General features: G+C 60.6%; 1 protein-coding gene across 1 annotated transcript; it reads left to right on the top strand.

Moving 5' to 3' along the window:
* Positions 1-10,295: 10,295 nt before the first annotated feature.
* Positions 10,296-17,499, top strand: FGF3 (fibroblast growth factor 3; the record flags this gene model as incomplete). Its single annotated transcript, XM_082660542.1, has 3 exons — positions 10,296-10,515; positions 12,795-12,898; positions 17,179-17,499. 3 exons carry the CDS (start codon positions 10,296-10,298, stop codon positions 17,497-17,499), a joined length of 645 nt encoding a protein of 214 aa, XP_082516668.1.
* Between the last annotated feature and the right edge of the window lie 2,195 nt (positions 17,500-19,694).

Genomic DNA, 19,694 nt, shown 5'->3' with positions numbered 1-19,694 from the left:
CTGGGAAGATCCCACGTGCCGCGGAGCAACTAAGCCCGTGCACTACAACTACTGAGCCTGCGCTCTAGAGCCCGCGAGCTACTGAGCCCACGTGCCACAGCTACTGAGGCCCGTGCGCCTAGAGCCCGTGCTCCGCAGCAAGAGAAGCCACCGCAATGAGAAGCCCACGCACTGCAATGAAGAGTAGCCCCAGCTTGCCGCAACTAGAGAAAGCCTGCGTGCAGCAAGGAAGACCCAACGCAGCCAAAAATAAAATGTAATTAAAAAAAAAAAAAAAGCTCATCACTGGTGATTTATAAGGGAGGCTGCAGCAGCCGTGTGGGGAACACAGAGCCTGGGAGGGGTGCCCGCCATGGGGCAAAGCGCTTGTCTTCCACCTTTACCAGGAGCTCTGTTTCAGGGGCCTACGCTCCCCAAACTCCCGTGATCCCACATTCGTAGCCGGGCCGGGGGGCAGTGGGAAGGGGCCTAGGGCTCTGGCATCTTTACTAGTCCAGGTGTGACTGGGTCAAAGCCTCCACCCCACACCATGGCCCGGCGCCCTGGAGATGGCATTGGTGCGACCCCGCGGGTCAGGGAGGGTCAGGTAAGAGGATGCAGGGCATGGGGTGGGGGCAATGGCTGCCAGTTTGCAGGCAGGTGAGATCAGAAGCCGCAGGAACGAGAGGGGCCGAGGTGATCGTCCAGCAAAGGCAGGGTGCTCTGGGGAGCGGTGCAGCCCAGCCCGGCCTCGGGCCCACACTCCAAAGGATCCCCCGCCCTGGGAACAGGTGCCTGTACAGGGCCGAGGTCGGGGTTTGACTTGGATTCTGGTGCCTGCTGTTCACTCAGAACAAGAGCACCAAAGAGCAGGCTGAGGGCCTTCTGGGTTGCAGGCCCTGAGCCGCGGGGAGAGGCTCCTTCGTCAGGATGAAATTGGCATCGTGGCTCTGAGACACGTCCCCAGGAGAGACACCCACACTTCTCAACCACCCGGTAACGAGGCTGGCCCAGGGACAGCGACCCCGCGCCGTCCTCCAGCCTAATGACAGCGCCAAGAATTCAGCCCATTGTTCCGTAATCTGTGGCTAAAAGGATTTAAAATGCAAGAGAGAGAAATGCGGAGGCCAATTAGCTACATTGTGTGGGCCTCAAGCCGCCGTGGACGCATCTATTGGGCCCCAAGTTCCCTCTTAAGTCAAGTGGGGTCTCGGCTTAAATGCCGCCGTCCGTCAGTCCCCGAGTCGGACCTACCTTCATCTCCCTGTGCCAGGGTTTTGCGTGTGAATTGGGAGAGTGGGTCTAGGGCCTGGGGTCTCCAAGGAGCCCTGCCCAGGTCTACACTGTCGTTCATTACTTACAGCGCGGAGGTGGGTGGCGGGAAGGTTCCTGGGTGTGCTGAGACATTCACCCAGAATAACCTGCAAGGGGACCCTTGGTGGGTCTGATTTTCCGCTCGCGGGTCCGGCTGATGAGTGGAAGAGAGCCTGGCTGTGGAGTCTGAATCCAGCCCCGCCGTGCACACGCACCGAGCTCCTGCTGCCTGGGCTCCCACCAGAGGCAGCATCCTTCCTGGGCAGAGCTGCTGTCAGAGGAAAATGCACGTGTACAGGGTACAGGGCAGGACCCCGCTGCCCCCCGTCCGCTTCCTTCCTTCTCGTCTCTGCAGGCGTTAATCCTGATCCCTCACTGTCCCCTCTGCCCCAGCCAAATGGCCTCGGCTAAGCGTGTCTCGAGCACCAACTGCCTTACGAATCACCAAAGCAATACCTGCTCACAGTAAAAATCAAAACAACAGTGAAATCAACACCAAAGGGTGGGGCTTCCCTGGTGGCGCAGTGGTTGAGCGTCCGCCTGCCGATGCAGGGGACGCGGGTTCGTGCCCCGGTCCGGGAAGATCCCACATGCCGCGGAGCGGCTGGGCCCGTGAGCCATGGCCGCTGAGCCTGCGCGTCCGGAGCCTGTGCTCCGCAACGGGAGAGGCCACAGCAGTGAGAGGCCCGCGTACCGCAAAAAAAAAACACCAAAGGGTGATAGTGAACCGTCCTCTTCCCACTCATCCCTTCCTGCATCCTCCTTCCCAGAGGTAACTAACCACTCCTACAGTTTCCTGTATCTTTCAGAAACATTCTGCGTATCCACGAGTGTGCACAAATACTAATAACGCAGTAAGCACAGGTCCGGTACCCAGGCATGCCAGACACTGCCCCGAGTGCTTTGCCTGTGCTAACTCATCTCAGCCTCACGGTAATCATCCCATTTTGCAGATGAGGAAACTGAGGCTTGGAGAGGTTCACTTGCCCAAACCCACACAGGTAGTAAGTGGCAGAATTTGGATTTGAACCCAGCAAGTCACAAATGGGATTGCAGTCCCCACGCTGTGATGCTACTGTGTGGTTCCCGTACAGGCCATCCCAAGAGCCTTCCGTCCAGGGAGCTCTCTGTCACGGCGGCGACTGCACGCCACAGTCTCCACGTGGGGGTGGTTTGCATTGTATCTGGGTTGATATCCTGGTGAATGAGGCTGCAGTGGGCGTTCCTATAGGCATATTTCTTTATGGACTTTGTGAGATGACGTGCCACCTGTGGGATTCCTAGAGCCAGGGGCGTTCCAGTGACCATCGTCACAGATCCTGCCTAATGTCCTTCCTAGAGGTGGCCCTGGCTTGCACGCCTTCCAGCTCTGCAGGACACGCCTGAGTGCAACCCTTTTCTTTGCAGCTACCCGGACAGTTCTGTCTGCTGGACGGACTCCCTCCCGTTTGAAAACTGCCTCAGAATCAGCTCCGCGCCTCTGATGAGTAGTTCTTATGACGGGTCATTTTCTAGTCTACAAATTTTCTGGAGTTTTGCCAGACCCGATGTTCCAGAAAACCCCCTCTATCCCTATTGGAAGCAGTGACTCCAAATGGGCTGCCCACCCTGCCAGGCGGTGAGATGAGATGATGCTGTTTTGTTCCCGCCCGCCCGCCTTAAGTGCCAGTATCGTCAGGACCCGTATTTCCAACTTCTTTTCTGCACTTTTGCACTCAAATGACCAGTGTTATCAGATCAAAGGCTGCTACGGGGATTTCATTCATTCATTCATGTATTCATTCATCATCTCCAGGGGGATTGATTCAGGCCAAGCCCCAGGTGGAGACACTGAGGAAGTAGAGAACAGCAGACCAGTCCTGGCCTCCTTAGAACCTCACGGCCCCGTGGGTGAGACGGACTCGGGGAGCAGGAAGGAGGGACTCCTGATCCAGCCAGGGAGTGTGGGGAGGGGGATGCAGGGACACCCCCTCTGAGGAGGGACTCTCTGAGCTGGACCGCCAAGAACAGGAAGAATCTAGGCAAGCCAACAATGGGAACAGAGAGGGGATTGGGTGCTGTAGGTGGTGTGAACAGCCAGGGCAGAGATCCCAAGGTCCGGCAGAACCCCTGCTCCCAGGGTGTTGCCGGGAGCAGTGACTAGTCAAGGCCAATGGGCAGGGGCTTGACCATGCCTGAGGCCAGGGTCCTAACCCTGCAGGTGAGGAGTTATAGCACTGGCTATGCGTGGCAGGCCCAGCGGGCTTGCAGGCAACACTGGCCGCTGGCCAGGATGGAGATGCCAGGGGACCCCTGGGGCTCTGTCTTGCTCACCCAGTAGGGAGAGGGGAGGTGAGTGTCCTTCCCCGGCCTCCTGAAGCTGGGAAATAAGGAACATTTCCTAACAACAAAAGTAAGCGTGCGCCCAACCAGCCCCTTCCTGACCTGACTCCCTCACGCCTTTGCCTGGTCCAGGATTTGGGCCCACAGTGAGAGAGACTAGGATTCAGAACCCACCGGTCCACTGATGCCATCTGGCAGCCTGTCCCCTGGCAGGCAGTCTGCTGGTGGGGGGTGGCCAGCCAGTGAAGGCCCAGAACACAGCCCCTTCTCTCTGCAGGCTTGGGGTCAGACAGCCGTGCCCAGAGGCCCTGTGGGAAGTGAAGGCACACACAGGTAGCATGCCAGCCCCTGGGGGCAGGGCCAGGGCACTCCTCCCTGCCAGCGCCCTGAGAGCACCTTTCATGCCACGGCCTCCACTGGCCAGCGCCCCACAGCTCCTGGTGGCCGTCTCCACCATCCTGGCCATGGGACACAGGATGGCACTAGGACAGAGACAGACAGGGCCTGCCTGCCCTCCCAGCCGGGAGACGCGGGCCTCGGGGTCAGGATGGCACGTGGGAGGAGAGGGAGACTCACCGTGCCTGGGGAGCTGGGAGCTTCCAAGTGCCGTGCACTGGTCTTGCAGGAGTTTCTAGAAGGAAAAGGCTAATGGGCGCCCCGGGTGGCAGAGGGACCAGCATGTGTAAGACCCTGGTGAGGGTGGGGCAGGGGTGATCTTGTGGGAGTGGGTTTGCTTCCATAGCTCTTACCAAGCTCTGCCAGGCCATGATGGGGGTGGTGGGCGGCAGGTAGAAATCACAGGCCAAGCCCCTGTCTCCACCTCTCCCCATCCACAGGCCTGGGGGCACACCTCATGGCTGGCACTCCTCATGGGCTATTGTGTACCCTCAAATTCGGGTGTTCAAGTCATTAACCCCTACTACTTCAAGATGTGGCTGTATTTGGAGATATGATCTTTAAAGATGTAATTACGGTAAAACGAGGTCACTAGGTTGGGGCCCTAATCCCATAGGACTGGTGTCCTTATAAGAAGAGGAGGTCAGGACATGGACACACACAGAGGGATGACCCCGTGAGGACACAGGGAGAAGATGGCCGTCTACAGGCCGAGGAGAGAGGCCTCAGGAGGGACCATCCCTGCACACACCTGGATCTCAGATTCCAGCCTCAGGACTGGAGACAGGGACTGTGTGTGTGTGAGCCCCCCGGGCTGCGGGACCTGTTATGATGGCCCTCGCTGCATGGTTATCACCCTGCCCTTTACCCCGAGTCACCCTTCAAGGTGAGCTGCAGAGGCACTGGTCCCTGCTGGTCGCCATGGGTGAGTTGATGGCTTGCAGTGGGCACTGATCTGAGCGCTCCCTCACTGAACCCTCACACCCAGTGTGTGCAGGGGGAGGGACGGTCACTCCTGCTACAGAGGGGGAGACTGGGGCATGCAGAGGTCTGGCCAGGCACCGGAGGGCACGGCCACAGGCCACGTCCCCGAGGCCATGCTCCTGGTTGTTCCAGCTGCCCCGTGTGCGGCCCCATGCCAGGCACTGAGGGGGCACAGGGGCCAGAGGCTGCCCTCGGTCTGGTGCGGGCAGGGGCGGGGGCAGCTCACAGTGTGTCTCCCCTCCAGCCCTCAATCCTGAAACAATTCCTCTTCCTCCTCCTTTCAGACTCAGCTTGGAGCTTCGTAACAGCCAGGAAACAAGCCAAAGGTCCATTGACAGAAGAACGGATGAACGAAGTGTGTCCATGCATACAAGCGACTATAACTCAGCCATGCAAAGGATGCAGGCACTGACACGCGCTACCACGTGGATGAACGTCGAAACATTACGCCAAGTGAAAGAAAGCAGACACGGAGACAGATAACGTCCCAGTCTGTTCTATAAAGTGTCCAGAACGGGGAGACCCATAGAGACAGAGAGTAGACGCGTGTTGCTTAAGGCGGATCAGGGAGGGAGGAATAGGTAAATGACAGCTGAAAGTTGAGGGCTTCTTCTGGGGTGATGAAAAGATTCCAAAGCCGACCTGGTGATGACTGCACAGCAACGATGCATTAAAAGTCATTGAATTGTACACTTTAAAGGGGTGAATGGTAGAGTATGTGGACTTATATCTCAGTAAAGCTCTTTAAAATTAAAAACATAAAAATAAACTTTTTAAAAGACTCAGCTTGGGTGGTCGCAGCCCCTAGGCCCCCAGACTTCACGTGAGCTCCTGGGTCTCCTTCCGCCCCGCTGGTGAGCCGCTGTGCCCTTGGGATGCTCCTGACCCATGACCCGGTACCGGAACTGACCTCCACCAAGGTCCTGCCGGCATATAGGAAAGCGGCAGGTCCCCTCCTCCCTGTGCCCAGCAGCCCTCACTCTCCCTGGGTACAAGCAGTGTTCAAGGCCCCTTGGGTGCCAGCAGAGTCACCACCCCTGCAGCCCAGTGGTCCTGGGACATTTGGCAAGAAGGGGGCCCCCAGCCAGGTGCATCCAGGAGGACCCTCAAGAGGGAGCTGTGCCCCCCAGTTGGGGGCTCCTGCCTGGCACTGGGACCAGGCTCTGCCCTTAGGAGTGGGGCGGCCTTGGCTGGGGAGGGCAGCCAAATGGTCTACCCAGAGGCAGTGTCTCTTGGCAAAAACTGGCCCCGGTTGGGCTTGGAGAGTCTGCCCTCAAGGACCATCCCCGTTGCTCCTTGGCTTCTGACTTTGCTGGAAGCAAAGACGGGGCCTGAGAATAAAGATTCCCCTGCTCATCCCTGGACCCTGCAGCCTACCGGGGGGTCAAATGGCCAGATGCCCACACTGAGGCAGGTGGAGGTTCCTGTCACATCACCTCACCGCCCAGCTGTGTGACCTCAGGCAAGTCTCTTCATGTCTCTGAGCCTCCGTTTCTCACCTCTAAGGTGGGGCTGAACAGGGCTATCGGTCGAGTTTCAGGGCCCGCTGGCTCTGAGCGGGTCCAGTGCAGGCAAGGCCTCTCTCCCCTGCTCTTGGGGAGGGGGGGGTAATTAGAGTGAGTTTGGGGCTTGAAGCCAGCGCCATATCTGATAGTCACCCCGGTGGGCAGGCTGGGACCACGTCACAGAACACCGTTCTTTGTCTCCTCCCCTCCCCTGCTCCCTCTCCAGGGGAAGGGCTGGAGGTGTCGCCTTAGACCTAAGTGGGGTCACAGGGGGTCACCCAGGTACGAGATAGGGTTGGGAGGGGATCTGGGGGTGAGGACACCCAGAGCAGAAGTCCCAGAGCAGTGGTGAGGCTGACAGGGGCCAAGCCTGAGGGTGTCCAGCCTGGGGTCTGGAAGAGACCAATTAGTCAAATGGATGCAGAGACCGTTTGGAAGCAATTAACAGGATGGCTATTACCGCATTACCCCCCAAGCTGGTTCCATATTGAAGGGGAGGTCACCGCGGTGGGGATGTGTGAGCGCACCACCCAGCCCAGCACGACTCTGCGAAAGACATCTCTGCCCGGCCCGGAAGATTCCATGAAATCAGGCACCCTTCCCTCAGCTGGGCCCCAGTGTCCGAGAGCCTGGCAGCCCAGCGACATCCAGAGTCAGATCCCAGTGTGTGCGAGTGTCCGGGGGGCAGGAAAGACGGGGGGCAGGAAAGACGGGGCCAGGAGATTCTGATGAAGAGGAACCTCAGCGGGTGGGGAAGCAGAGGCACGGGGCCAGGAGGGAGAGGCCGCAGGTAGTGGGCTGGGGGTGCAGGCAGGTGGGCGAGTGCCCCCCAACGCTAGCGGAGGATGGGGCTGCCGCAGGGCCTGGAGCGGGGCAAGGCGGGGTGCGGCGCAGATGGCAGCTTTGGGTTTTAGGCACTACCTATGCCTTCAGTCTGGAGGCTACGGCCAGGACCCGGGGAACTCAGCTGCCTTGGAGAAATCCCCCTAAGCCGTGGTGAGCCGGGCCCACTGGAAGGGACCTGGGGAAGGGGGGCCAGCTGTCCAGGCATGTCTGTTCACAGTGCCCTGTTTCACTCTTGGAGGCATCTTGGTTTGCAGAATGAACTGTGGCTCCCTATTGATGGGGCCAGGTCTGCACTGACGCGGCGGCAGGACCCTCGCAGGGACACTTCTACTGAGTTTCTCTCGCTATATTTGAGGCACTGTTTTTATTGGCCTCGCTACGTGGTATGTGGTATCTTAGTTCCCCGACCAGGGATCGAACCCGTGCCCCCGGCAATGGAAGCGTGGAGTCTTAACCACTGCACCGCCAGGGAAGTCCCTATCTGAGGCATTTTATATACGAGAAGGCAGCATCTCAGAGGGGTGATGCCGAATGGCCAGGGTCACAGGGCTAGAAAGCAGCCAAGCCATTCACTCATTCACTCATTCATTCATTCATTCATTCATTCATTCTAGGAATCGGTTCTGAGAGGCTTCCGTGAGCCAGGCACAGTCTAGGAGCTGAGGGTACAACAATGAACAAACCCAGCAGAACCTCCTGCCCTCCTGACCTCTCACCACTCTTGGACCCCTGCTCTGTGGAGCCCCCTCCCCCCACCAGTTCTAGGGTGCAGGCAGACTGGGGTGGGTGCAGGGTGACCCACCATGAGAAGGTTTGAAACTGGTCCCAGGGCACTGTTGGGGCCCCAGGCATGCGGCAGGAGGGAGGCTGCAAACCCAGAGCTTCCCAAGTTGGAGTTTTCTGGCTCCTCCCATCTTCTGGAGGTACCTGACCCCCAGAAGCAGAGCAAATGGCGTTTAGGGCACCTACAGCCTTCACTGTGTCTCTCCTGTGTTCTCATTGGAAGTTCAAGTGACCAGAGGCCCCAGGCCAGCCCTGTGGGTACAGCTCCAATGGGCTCCCCTTAGCTCCTACCTCGGGGGCTGCCTGGGGGCTGTCCTCCATCCCTTGTGAAACAGGCTCCACCATTAAGGGGCTCTAGCAATCAGTGGCCTGGTCTTTAAGTCTAAAGACAGACCCTAGCCAGAAGCCACCTTCTCTGGGACTGGGGTACCGAGTGATGTCCCGCGGCCACTCAGGCACTGACTGTACTGGGGAGGACTCACTGGGGACATGCTGCCCTATCTGTGTTAGGCCAGGGTGGTGAGACATATCCCAATGGGCCCTGCTACCTCCTGCCGCTCAAGAGAGTCCCTGGTGCACTCCCCACATGCCCCTCCCCTGGGAAGGACCAAGGTGCCAAATCCTGATGTACGTAGAAGGGATGGGAGATGCCAGCCCACCTGGCTCACCCCTGAGCTCCTGGACTGGGAGCCAATGCTGTAGCCTAGACTACTGCACCCTACAGCCCCCCCCACCCCAACCCCCCCACCCCCCACACCCCCACACCCCCACCCCACTCCCACCCCATCCCCCGACCTCGCAAGTGCCCTTGCTTGAGCATGGGTGTCAGTATCAGGCTGGCTGCTGGCCAGGGGGCTGCTGGGGCACAGAGGCTGCGGGAACAAGAGAGGGAGTGGGGATGTGGCTTTTCCCAACACTCCATGCTCAGCCCCCTTTCACTGGGGTCCCTAGGGGAGGGGCCCCCACGCAGTCTCCAGGGGCATCGACACTGCTACTTGGAACCCACCAGGCCAGGATATCCATCCACCCTTGCCACTTTCCTCCCATCTCCCTTCTCTGTGGCCACCAGGCTTCCCATGGTTTTCTCTGGGCATCACTCCCCTGCTCTCTTGGTCTCCATCTCTGTTTCTCAGTCTCTCTTTCCTCTCTGTCATATTCTCTCCCATTCTCTGAGATCTTTCTCCCTGTCTTTCTGTCTGTTTCTCTTGCTTTAGGGCTCTGACTCTGTGCCCCTTTCTCTGGCTCTCCTGTCCCCCTCCTACCTCCCCAGCCCGCTCTCTGGCCGGCCTGCTGTTGGGACAGGACCCTCCAAGCGCAAACCTCACCCTTCCCGATCTGCCCGGTTGGGATGCGCGACGGGATACGGCACCTCCCGACCGGTCCCGCCAAGCCTCGGGCCGCCGAGAACAGCGTCCTGGCTCCAACGGGGAGCCCTGGGCGCAGTCAGAACCTTGGGGTCCCCCACGCGCGCCCGCGCCCGGGGTCCTCCCCTCCGCCGTGCTCTTCAGCCCCCTTCATTATGCGCCGCCTTTAATGGGCGTTTGTCAGCGCGACTTCCCCGCAAGTTGTTTTCGCGGACATCAGTCACCGGCGGCGTTCCCATTGTGCCCTGGGATTGATGGGGGGCGGGAGGGGGTGACAGGGCCTGGGGCGGCCGCCTCGAGGCCTCGGTCTATAATTTTCGGAGGCATAATTGGTCTGAGGGAGGGGGCGGAGGAGGGGCGGGGAAGGGACCTTTCAGAGCCGGGAGGGCGCACGGTGGCGCGGGCCGCGCGGCGGAGCGGAGCCGCGGCTCGACGGCTGGCCGCGGGGGTCGAGTGTGCTCTGGCGGCGCCCGGCCCGAACCCCGCGCCCCGCCGGGCTCCCCAGCCGCCCGGCCTCCCGCCCCTCCCGCGCCTCCGCCTGGGGACCACGTCGGCCTTTTGTTGCCCAACCGTCTTTTCTTTCAGCTTTTTGCGCAACAACGGAAATTTCACCCGATCCTGGGTGAAAATTAAAGGATCTCTCTTTCTCTCTCCCACCCGCCCCCGCCCCTCCTCTTCGCTCCCCTCCCCCCACCCCGCGGAGCCGGCTCCGAGCGCCTCGCCGCGGCTCCGCCGCCGTCCCTTCCATGGGCGCCGCGCTCTGCTGCAGCCGCCGCCGCCGCGGGGCGGGCGCGATGCCGCGATGGGCCTGATCTGGCTTCTGCTGCTCGGCCTGCTGGAGCCCGGCTGGCCGGCCGCGGGCCCCGGGGGGCGGCTGCGGCGCGATGCGGGCGGCCGCGGCGGGGTCTACGAACACCTCGGCGGGGCGCCCCGGCGCCGCAAGCTCTACTGCGCCACCAAGTACCACCTCCAGCTTCACCCGAGCGGCCGCGTCAACGGCAGCCTAGAGAACAGCGCCTACAGTGAGTGTGCGGCCCCGCGGCGCCGCGCGGGGCATCCCCGGGGAGGATCGCAGGAGGGGTTGGTGCGCGAAGGGTGCCCAGGGACGCAGACCAGCCCTGCTGCCAGAGGGAGACCGCCGGGGTCCCCTGGCCTCCCTCAGCGTCCGGGAGAAGAGCGAGAGTGGAGCTGGGGTGGGGCGCGGGACACGTCTGAAGGGGGCTCGGGGCGGTGGCTGCCCGCTGTCGGGCCGGCTGGCCTGGCCCAGCCTGCCCCCAACCCCGCCCGTTCGTCCGAGGGGGTGCGAAGTAGGCCGCCCGGGGGCTCCCTGCTTGGCTGGGTTCGGAGGTCCTGCCAAGTTTGACCCTTTGGAGTTTTTCGGAGAAAAGGCCCCGGACAAGGCATTTCTCATCCTCTTTATTTAATTTTGACGATTTCTCTTCCTGCTGCCCGCCCCGGGGCGCCCCATCATCCCCTCCGCCCTCGCGGCCGCCCCGCGCCGCCTGTGCGCGGAGGACACTCGCGCGGACATAGCGGGGCTCTGGGGAGGCGGCCGCACGGATAGAGAATCGTGTCCCCAGACCGGAATCCCCAGGCTTCCCGCCTCTACCTTTGGCCGCAGAGAGACAGGCCGGGTGCGCGCCCCGACCGCCGGGTGGGGGGCCGCGGGTTGCGGCTTAGGAGCACGCAGGGGCGTCTGCCTGGGTCTGGGGGCGCAGATACACTTTCACGGCGCCCAGCAGCCAGGACCCGCGCCCGGACTGCGCTGGAGCCGAAGTCCCGCGAGGCTCCAAGGTTTGGTTCCTTCGGCCGGGGGACCCGGGCTCATGCTGAGCCCTCCTTGCAGGAGCGCGAGGCCAGGGTGACTGGAAGCAGCGCCGCTCGCTGGGGAGCTGGAGGCCCGAGGCAGGAACTCAGTGGGGAGCGTGGGAGTGTGGCCAGGGTCTCGGGGGTCCTCCACTGCGACCCGCGCTCTGCTCCCTCGCCGGGCGCAGGAAGTGGTGCGGTGGATTCACGGCGGTGGCCGGAAAACTCTACTTCCTCCAGGAAAGCCGCAGTCGTGCGAGGGCGTCTTCGGCAGACGCCTCCGGAGCCGCGCGGTGGGAGCCAAATGTTGCCAGGATGTCCCCGCGCTCAGGACGGGGTTACGGGAGCGCCTGCGCTCGCCTAGTAGCGATACCTCGTTTCTCTCCAAATCCAGCCTCCCCCTTGGAGTCGCAGAGCATCCAAATTCTTGAGGCATCCAGGGCGGGCAGCCCATAGGCTGAGGGAGGAGGGCGCGCGCCTGCAGCCGCCCCTGTCCCGCATCCAGATGCGCGCTTCTCTGGTTTTCGGGCCGGCGCCGCGGAATCCGCCCAGCCTGCGTCCGGGGACGCGAGAGGCCAGCATCCTGCACCCCCGTACGCTCTGCACAAGCCTCCGGCGGCCCGCGTCTGTGCCCTAGGATGGCTGACGTGTTCGGGGCCAGACGCACTGGCAGAGATGCGCCCCCTGGAGAGGGCACCGGCTGTTACCCCAGCCGCCCTTCCTCAGAGCCATTCTCGGGGGACAATGGCCCCACCTGGGGCTTCGTTGCAGGCCCCCGGAAAAAGTGCTTTCGGGTCCAAAAGGGAGGCGTTGGGGGAGATTTCACCTTTCTTACATTCAGTGGAGAGCGGTGAGCGCAGGTGGCTTCCCTTTGTGAGCTCCGGGGTCTAATCCGGCCTCCTGCCAACATCCTGTAACCTGCATACAGGCCCGAGACAATGATCTCACGCCCACGTACATTGCCAGCGGGTTTGGGTGGCACCCAAAATGCACCAGTGGATTCCATTATCAACTCACCTCAGCAAGGGCCTAGCTCCCTCTCCGGGGCCTCTCCTAGCACCCAGTGCTGCCGTGAGCAGGGGAGTCCAGACCCCGCCATCTGCAGCAGGGCTTTGAATCCCAATTCAAACACCTGCGCGGTCTTGGGCAAGTCACACAGCCCCGCGGTCTCAGCTTGCTTGTCTGGCCCATCGTGAAACTAGCTCACCGAGTAGCGGAGAGGCTCCAAGGGGCTCCATGTCCTGCAGAGAGTCAGCATGGAGAAATACTAGTTTGATTATTTCCCTCCCAGGTTTGAATTCTTCTCCTGCACCTCCCACCCAGGCATTTCTCCCTCCCCTGAACTTCCAAAGTCACCCCCTTTGGGCGTGTGCTGCCCTCACCTCCCCCTCCCGGAGCTGGGCTTGGCTTTGGGCAGGGCCATCAGGGGCTCAGCCCTCACCTCTGGGCTCTGTGGGAGGTGGAGGGAGTGATGGGCCTTCCTGACTCTTCCCAGGTATCCTGGAGATAACAGCGGTGGAGGTGGGCATTGTGGCCATCAAAGGGCTCTTCTCCGGGCGGTACTTGGCCATGAACAAGAAGGGACGGCTCTATGCTTCGGTGAGTCCAATTGTTCATGTGGGGCGGGTGGGCCGTCTCCCTTGAGCATCACATCAGAGGACATAAGGGGACGTGGGCAGTAGAATGCTTTGTCCGGGGACGTGCAGGACTGAGCTGGGACCGGAACCCCAGGTCCCGTGGCCCCTCGACCAATGGCTGCTTCTGTTTAGAGGCAGCTCTTGGCTGGGGGGAGACACGTCCTATGTTCTCCAGTGCTGTCCGGTTAGAAAATGTTCCTCCAGCCATTCTGTGGTCACCTTCAAGGTAGCTGAGAGTACGGGAGAGATTGTCCCCCAAATTTCTACCAAGATAAATGGACTCTAGAAGGCCTTGGGATGAAGCAGGGATGTGCGTTGGGCCAAAGCTCTTCTGTGGCGCGTCCGGAGCCTGTGCTCTGCAACAGGAGAGGCCACAACAGTGAGAGGCCCGCGTACAGCCAAAAAAAAAAAACAAAAGCTCTTCTGTGGGCTCCCCCAGAGCTCTCCTGGGAGTGAGGAGGGGAAGAAGCAGGGCACAGCACAGCCAGGTCTTCCCAAGGGTGGAAAGGCAAGAGCTGTGAGTTCATAAAAGGGAACCAAGAAGAAGGGAGACAGGACCCAGGTCCCAGACACACAGCTTTGGAGCCCAGGCTATGCACCGCCTGCGTCTCTGCAACAAAAAGTGTCCTGTAACTGTGGGCATTGGCAGTGTCCCTCCCCCAAGGGCGGGGGATACGTGGAGTAAAATACACGTGCTGGGAACTTTGCTGCCTCCAACTCGTCATTACATGCGATCTGGCTGATACTCCCTGAGCAACGAGAGGTTTTCCATCCACACATCACCTAGACGACGCAGCCGAGGACCACCTCCCTGCAATTACCTTTCTCCATTCAGTCGCGTTTGCAGGGGAAACACACCAACATTTCCCAGCCCCTCTGAAGTCAGGCAAAGCGCGATCAAGGATTGCAGGGGAATATCCTCCTTCAAGCAGATGATTTCATCGCAGAGTTTTCACGGCTTTGCTAAGGGAAATGCGGAAGTTGGAATGTACCCATTTGTTTTCTCTGACCCCCGAGGCCCCTTGACAGAAGCTGTGTCTGAGCGGAGGGACCCTTGGATGCCCAGCCTTTTCTGTATGTCCTTCTAGAGTCTGCAAACACCAGTCGTGGTTTATAAGGACATGCCCTTAGCCCGGGGTCTGGTGTGACTTTTCTTGAGGTGGACGGTGGCTCTCCAGACCCCTCCGGCCCTGCGGCCCTGGTGGCAAGTGAGAAGAACTGACTTCCTCTTCCCTGAAATGGCCTCAGACCTCCCACAGTTGCTCCCATCCCTTATGGAGAGGACCCACCTTGCTGGCCTGCAGTGCTCGTGCAGGTCTTACGGACCAGAGAGGGCCTTTGTTCACGCTGGGAAAGTTCACTGAGGGGGGCAGGCAGGGCTGAATCAGGAGGGAAACCTCAGGTCTCTGCCATCTCTTGCATGGAAGACCCAGGCCCAGGACTTTGGGGGACAGAACAAAGCATGCCCTGGGGGATCCCAGTGGGTCAGAATCTCCCTGTGGCTTCTATCCCTGAGAGCTGATAGCAGTGGCTTTGGAGACGGCGAAAAGGTTCTTGGGTCCACCCGGGATAGCCAGGAGGTCCAGCTGGATGGGGTGGAACTTTGCAGAGCACCTAGCAGGGAAGGCCTCGCCGCTTTGCAGATAACCTGGGAAGTGAGGCAGCCTAGGTGCCATCCCTGCCACCTGCGCCCCCGTCCCCATCCTGCCACCACCTTCGCCTGCTCCCACCGCCCTCTTGGCTGTCTGAGTTCCCTGGTCTTTGCCATTCCCGTGCTTCCCACCCTCCAGGCTAGCTCATGCACTCTGTGAGTCGGTGGCCCTTGCACCCTCACAGCCCTCAATTCCAGCCCTGATCTCCCTTCTGAGTTATAGATGCCCCCGAAATGTCCTGACAGCAGAGGACAGAGACCACTCTGGCAGAGGGTAGCACGACCCAACAGACCCCAGCAACTCCCCTGACTCCTCTGCCGTAATTGTTACCCCACTGGCCACTCACTCAAGCCCAAGGTCAGCTAGGAGTCCTGGTGGACACATCCTTCTGTCTCAGCCCCACGTTCAGTCCATCTCCAAGTCCTCGAATATACTTCCTGAATCTCTCTCTTCAATTTCTGCCTCCCTCTGCCTTGTTCCTGTGGCCAGTGCCCTTATAACTCAGGCCCTCATCATCTCCCAGCTGGACCGTCGCAACAGCCTTGGGACCCAGCTCCTGGGCTCCAGGGTCTCCCTCTTCCAGTCCACACTCCCTCCCTTCCCTCTCCTTCCACCCATCCATCCATCCATCCATCAACATCCATCCATCCCCCCACCCATCTATCAACATCCACCTACCCATCCATCCATCCACTTATCCTTCCATCCTTCCATCCATCCATCCATCTGGTATTCATTCCTTCATTCCTTACTGTCCTAGGCACTTACCATATGTCATACTCTATGCTAGGTACCTGCTCAGGGATCTTCCTAAAATGAAAATCCACTCATGTGATGGCCTCTGGGAACTCCCCATTACCCACAGATTATCACCCGGATTCCTCAGCTCAGCTCACGGAGGAACCACCCAGGGCACCTTCTGCCCCCACGTCCCACCATCACTGCACAGCTCGTGACCCCACTCCAGGCTCCGGACCCCTTGGCCCTCCAGGGCAAGCGCTGCTGCCCGTCGCCCGCTGCCCACGCCTTTGCCTGTACTCTCACTGCCTGCAGTGTCCCGGCTACCAAATGCCCACCAGAAAATGCCCTCCCCTCCAAGTGTCGCCCCGCTGGGAAGCTATCTGGCCACTCTGTGCACCGCTGCCTGGTCCCCGCCTCCGCCCTGCCCTGGCGGGCTCTCCTGGACCAGCTCCAGGTGCTGGCGAGGCCGAGCTGGGAAAGCGGCACCCCCGGGGGGCGGAGTCTGACAGCAGCAAATAGAATTTGAGCTGGTGGAGCCCAGGGCTGGGGGGACCCTGGGGGCGGCACGTGTGGAGCAGAGTCTGAGGCGGGACCGCAGGGACGGGACTGGCATTGGGAACTATTGTCACGGTGAGTCTGTGATGCCTTTTTCCAGGTGATCTTAGACCCCCCCCAACCCAGGAGCCCCTACAAGATGCAAACAAGTGCCCGGTCCCCAAGAACCCCTTCCATAGGACCTGAGCCCCTTGCCCTTTGAGGCTCACAGGACTGTACCCCTCTGGTGGCCCCCCAAGTGTCCCAGCAAAGAGCAAGCCCGCCAGGACCCCTGGGCGATGGGCCTCAGCCCTGGAGGACGTACCTTCTCCAGGACAGAGTGGCCCGGGAGGAGAGTTGGTTCAGCCGCTGAGTTTTTCACGAAGACTCAATGCGGGGGGGGGGGGTGAAGGGGTGAAGGATAAGATGCTAATGCAGCGTGCCTGGCGTGGGGGTGGGGCAGGTCTGCCCCGAGCCCACCCACCCCAGAGGGCAGCGGGAGGGCACAGGCCAGGAGGGCATCACACCCCTCTGTGCCCTGGGGTCTGGTACCACCCCTGGGCCTCAGTTTCCCCATCTGTAAAGTCTGGAAGTTGGTCTCGGGCAATGGAGTCCGTACTCAGATCCAAGGAGCTCTGGGCATCCACCGAGGGTCTGGAGAGCAGAGAGGAGAGGTTGGAGTTATGGGGGAGGTACCACCACCCCGCTTCAACCAGAGCTCTCCCGCCTTATCTCTGGGCTCCCGTGTCGTTGGGAACAGGTGTTCGGTGCTTAACATCTTGCTTCCTGAGGTCTTTTGGGGTCCCAAGCTGCCTGATGCGTGGATCTGGCCCCGAACAACCTGTGACCCCTGAGAATGGGGCTGCAGGCCGCTGGGCCACCTGCATCAGTAGCTGCTCCCCTCCCCCTCTGCAGATGGGCACAGGCCCCGAGGGTCTCCTGCCCCGCGGTCAGTCCCAGGAGCTTTCCCTGCGCCCCCAGCCCTGCCCCTTGGCACAGCGCGGGGAGGGAAGCAGTTTGGGGGATGGCCCGTGGCATGCCCGTCCACCCACAGCTGAGCTGGCGTAAGGCATACCCGCCCCTCCTCTAGCCCCTGACTGGAGAGACCCCACAGCCGCCTGCGGGGACACTGGTGAAAGCTCCTTACATTCTGGGTTTGCACCTTCGTCCCTCCAGACACCCGCCTCCAAGAGGGTAGGGACCCACCTTCCCCACCCTGCCCTGGGCTGGCACAGACCCCTGCTAAGGGCATCCCTCCCCGCCCACATCCTCGTGGCCTCTGTGCCGCTGACCTTGGCCCCTGCCCGCCCCACAGGAGAGCTACAACGCCGAGTGTGAATTCGTGGAGCGCATCCACGAGCTGGGCTACAACACGTACGCCTCCCGGCTGTACCGCACGGTGCCCGGCGGGCGTGGGGCCCGGCGCCAGCCCAGCGCCGAGAGACTGTGGTACGTGTCTGTGAACGGCAAAGGCCGGCCCCGCAGGGGCTTCAAGACGCGCCGCACGCAGAAGTCCTCGCTGTTCCTGCCTCGGGTGCTGGACCACAAGGACCACGAGATGGTGAGGCTGCTCCAGGGCGCGGCCGGGCTCCGCCGCAGACAGTCCAGGCCTCTAGGCAGGGCCACCCAGCCCTGACGGCGGCGGCGACAGTGGAGGAGGCTGCGGGTTCGGGGAGGCCGAGCTTAGCCCCAGCCTGGGGAGCGGAGGCTTTGAGCATCCCTGCCCCACGGCTGGGCTCCGAGCTCAGGCCGCCTGGTTGGAGGGTGCGGACCAGCCGACGGACGCCCAGTGTCCATGGTCAAAGCTGACCCAGTGTGTGCAGGAATCTGTCCCTGACTCTCCTCTGCCCGCCCCTGGGTGCATCAGACCCAGCTGCTGTTTCCAGGGCCAACAGAACACGTTCTCAACCCTTCCTGCTTCTCTCAAACAAGGGTCACGTGGGAGCTGGGGGCCCCGCGTTGTGGCTCGGAGGGGGCCGCTTTAAACGAGGACACCTGTGGGTTCACGTCGGCCAGGAGGACCCCAACCACCCAGGTCTGGCTGACGGAGGCATCTCCCTGCAGGGCAGACGTGGGACAATGCGGGCGGGGGATGTGTGGGATCAAAACATTAAAGTATTTTATTCTACGTTGTTATTTAACAGATAATGATGCAGCCTGAGGAAACACTTGCAGTTTTGACTTGCACATATTTGCTTATGATGATGGCAGAGTCCATGCCAGATCGATGTTTTCAGATGTAAGGTTGTGTTCTGAGAAACTGGGAGAAAGACGCGTTTTAATCCCCTGGGTTGGAAAGGCAGGACTTTTTTGAAACTGATGGATGGTTTGTGTGGATGGAAAGAAGAAGCTAACGAGCATGTGTGTGTGTGAATTCCCCTGAGTGCTTGCGTGTGTGTGGATACGTTCCTGTGCCTGTGTGTGTGTGCGTGAGTGTATGCATATATATGTGTGTTTGTGTGTTCCTGGTTGTGCATAGATGTGCACATGTGTGGAGAAAGAGAAAGAGAGAGATCTACTTTGTTTAGAAATCCCCAAAACTCCCTCTCTCCTGAAGCTGTGTGCTTCTCCGTGGACTATTTTTTTTTTTTTTTTTTTTTTCGGTACGCGGGCCTCTCACTGTTGTGGCCTCTCCCGCTGCGGAGCACAGGCTCCGGACGTGCAGGCTCAGCGGCCATGGCTCACGGGCCCAGCCGCTCCGCGGCATGTGGGATCTTCCCGGACTGGGGCACGAACCCGTGTCCCCTGCATCGGCAGGCGGACTCTCAACCGCTGCGCCACCAGGGAAGCCCCGCGTGGACTATTTTGTGCACTTGGGCTGCAGGCCAGGTATGGCCATCCCCCATCTCCTTGATCCTCGCAACCTACCACCAGGGCCTTGAGCGGTCCTGCCTTTGCCTAAGAAGTCGAGGCTCAGAGAGGGGATGCGGTTTGCTGGAGGCCACAGCCAGTAGGTGGCCCGACTAGCTGCCGTCCCTACCGGCCCCCCAATGCCTGCTTCCCCAACAGTGCTGGTGGGTGGGGGTCGCCTGGGGCAGGCCCAGGTGAGAGCCAAATGGCTCGGACAGTGCATTCACTCTTCCTGGATCCTGCAGGGGGCAGCCCTCCCTCACGGCTGGGGCCCAGGTGAGGGGTATGGCCTGAGCCTGTGCCCACAGAGGACCGGCACTGCTCCCCTGCTGGGGTCACCCACACGAGCCAAACACACAGGAAGGCCGGCTCAGCACCAACACCTGTGCAACATGTGAAAATCCTGGCAAAGAGCTGCTGGGCATAAAGACAAGGACGCTGCCCCCCCACCACAGCCCCCTCAGCAAGTCAGATTCCGAGGAATTGTCCCCCACCTCACGTGCAGGAATGCACATTCACAGGTACGATCACGAGCAGGAGTTCACACTGGGCTGTCCCCCTTGAGTTTTGTGATGTATCTGGAATAAGATGCAGAAGGTGCTACCTCTGCTCCCATTTTGCAGATGAGGAAACTGAGACTCAGCAGGTGAACTGGTCCCCGCGTGTCCTTAGGACGATGCAGCGGCATCCACCCCGGCACTCATTGCTACACCGTTAACCGACAGACCCTAAACAAGGCAGAGGGAGACATTTGGGATCTTGGTTAATATTGAAAACGAGTGTGTTTTCCGTAGTTGACTGTGCTTGGGTCAGTCCGGAGCCCTCTGCAGGCCAAGCAGCTTCATTTCGGGTGTGGGTCAGGAGAGAGTTACACCCCCGCAAAATTCATATGTTGAAATCCTGCCTAGTACCTAACCGGTGCCTCAGAATGGGGTCTTATCTGGAAATAGGGTTGTTGCAGATGTAGCCAAGTGAGGATGA

Source organism: Grampus griseus (assembly GCF_964374135.1).
Source record: "Grampus griseus genome assembly, chromosome: 8".
Classification (NCBI taxonomy): Eukaryota; Metazoa; Chordata; class Mammalia; order Artiodactyla; family Delphinidae; genus Grampus; species Grampus griseus.
The sequence above is the reverse complement of the archived record's forward strand: the minus strand, read 5'-3'. Positions and strand labels throughout refer to the sequence as shown.